Source organism: Eublepharis macularius, chromosome 12, assembly GCF_028583425.1.
Source record: "Eublepharis macularius isolate TG4126 chromosome 12, MPM_Emac_v1.0, whole genome shotgun sequence".
Lineage (NCBI taxonomy): Eukaryota > Metazoa > Chordata > Lepidosauria > Squamata > Eublepharidae > Eublepharis > Eublepharis macularius.
The window spans coordinates 52,490,762-52,492,408 of record NC_072801.1 but is presented as its reverse complement, the minus strand read 5'-3'; the positions used below and the strand labels follow the sequence as shown (position 1 = coordinate 52,492,408).

The 1,647-nt window shown below is 41.9% G+C and overlaps 1 protein-coding gene across 1 annotated transcript; it reads right to left on the bottom strand.

Moving 5' to 3' along the window:
• LOC129339335 (olfactory receptor 14I1-like) lies at positions 1-918 on the bottom strand. The gene has a single exon (XM_054993921.1). It carries the CDS (start codon positions 916-918, stop codon positions 1-3), a length of 918 nt encoding a protein of 305 aa, XP_054849896.1.
• Positions 919-1,647: the final 729 nt, after the last annotated feature.

Genomic DNA, 1,647 nt, shown 5'->3' with positions numbered 1-1,647 from the left:
CTAGGACCTGTAATAAAGTTTCCACAGCACTGCTTTGATTTCCTTGTTCCTCATGCTATAAATTATGGGATTCATCAGTGGTGGAAATACACAGTAAGCCACCGTAATCATTCTGTCCAGACCTACCCAGGAGCTGGATGTTAGTTTTAGGTTGGCAATGATACCAGTGGAAACAAACAAGGAGACTACAATGAGATGAGGAATGCAAGTAGAGAAAGCTTTCTCTCTTCCTTGCACAGTGGGGATTCTGAACACTGTTTTGAACATTTCCACATAAGTTACAACTATAAAACCAAAGCAGCCCAGTCCTAAACATGCACTAAAACCAAGCATCACAACTTCAATAAGGTACAAGTCAGAACAGGAGAGCTTAAATAGTTGAGGTACCTCACAGAAGAACTGATTGATGATGTTGGAGCAGAAAGGGACTGCAAAGGTGGCTCCAGTGTGTATGGTCGCAAAGAAAAGACCACTGATCCATGTGATGGCTGCCATTTGGATCGATGCCTCCTTATTTACCACCATTTCATAATGCAGAGGGTCACATATGGCAACATATCGGTCATAGGCCATGACAGTGAGGAGGAAGTAGTCTGATGCCATGAAGAAGAAGAAGAAGAAGACTTGGATGACACATTCTGGGTAAGATATCAACCTGGTGTTCATGAGAGAGTTACCCATTGCTTTGAGTATAGTGACTGAGATGTAACCTAGGTCCATAACAGACAAATTTGCCAGGAAGAAGTACATGGGGCTGTGGAGACCAGGATCTGTGGCTACAGCTGTGATTATCAGGATATTTCCAATGAGTGCTGACATATAAATCAGCAGAAAGATTGCAAACTGTAAAAGCTGTATCTCTCGAACCTCAGAGAATCCCAAGAGCAGAAATTCAGTAATGGAGCTTTCATTGGACATCTTTCACTTCAACCATGCCCTGCATGAAAATAGGTATAAATAAGGTTACTAAATTGAAAGAGACCCATCCTCTTTTATAGTCCTTATTTTTTTAAAGGAGTCATTGATTTGTTTTCAATGAAAGGGAGAGGAAGGGAAAGGAGATCGCAGCCTATAAAATATCCTTCCCTTCTTAATTAAGAAAAAAGCAACAAATACAAGCCACTGAAGGAGGAATGGCAAAACAGGTGCTACTTTCCATGAAAGGTAATGGCAGAGGTTCACAACACGTGAACAGAGCAAATAGGCAAAGGCACTGTTACCAAGCAAAAGACTAGACAGTAATAGCCATTATATCCCACTGGCTCTCAATTTGCAAAACACAAAACAATCGCATTATTCCAGTTTGCACCTGCAAGAATTGGTCTACAATCCCATTTGAAACACACCCGCACCAAAAAATAAGATAAATGGGAAAATGATTTGTGTGGAAGGAATCTTTGCTGACTTTGGTGGAAGCATGGATTGATGGAGTGTGGAATAGGTGGTGGAAAAGAATGAGAACACAACACTAGACCATTCCCACCCCCACCCCCCAGAGGCAGATGGAAGAACTTGGGAACTAAAGGGCTACTTTATTGAATAACAAAGCAAGTGTCAACATCATAAGGTCCTAAGAAGTGGTATACGTCAAGCCCTGGGGTCAATCCTGAACTTCCACCTTGAGTTTGAACTGACCATTGCCCCAGG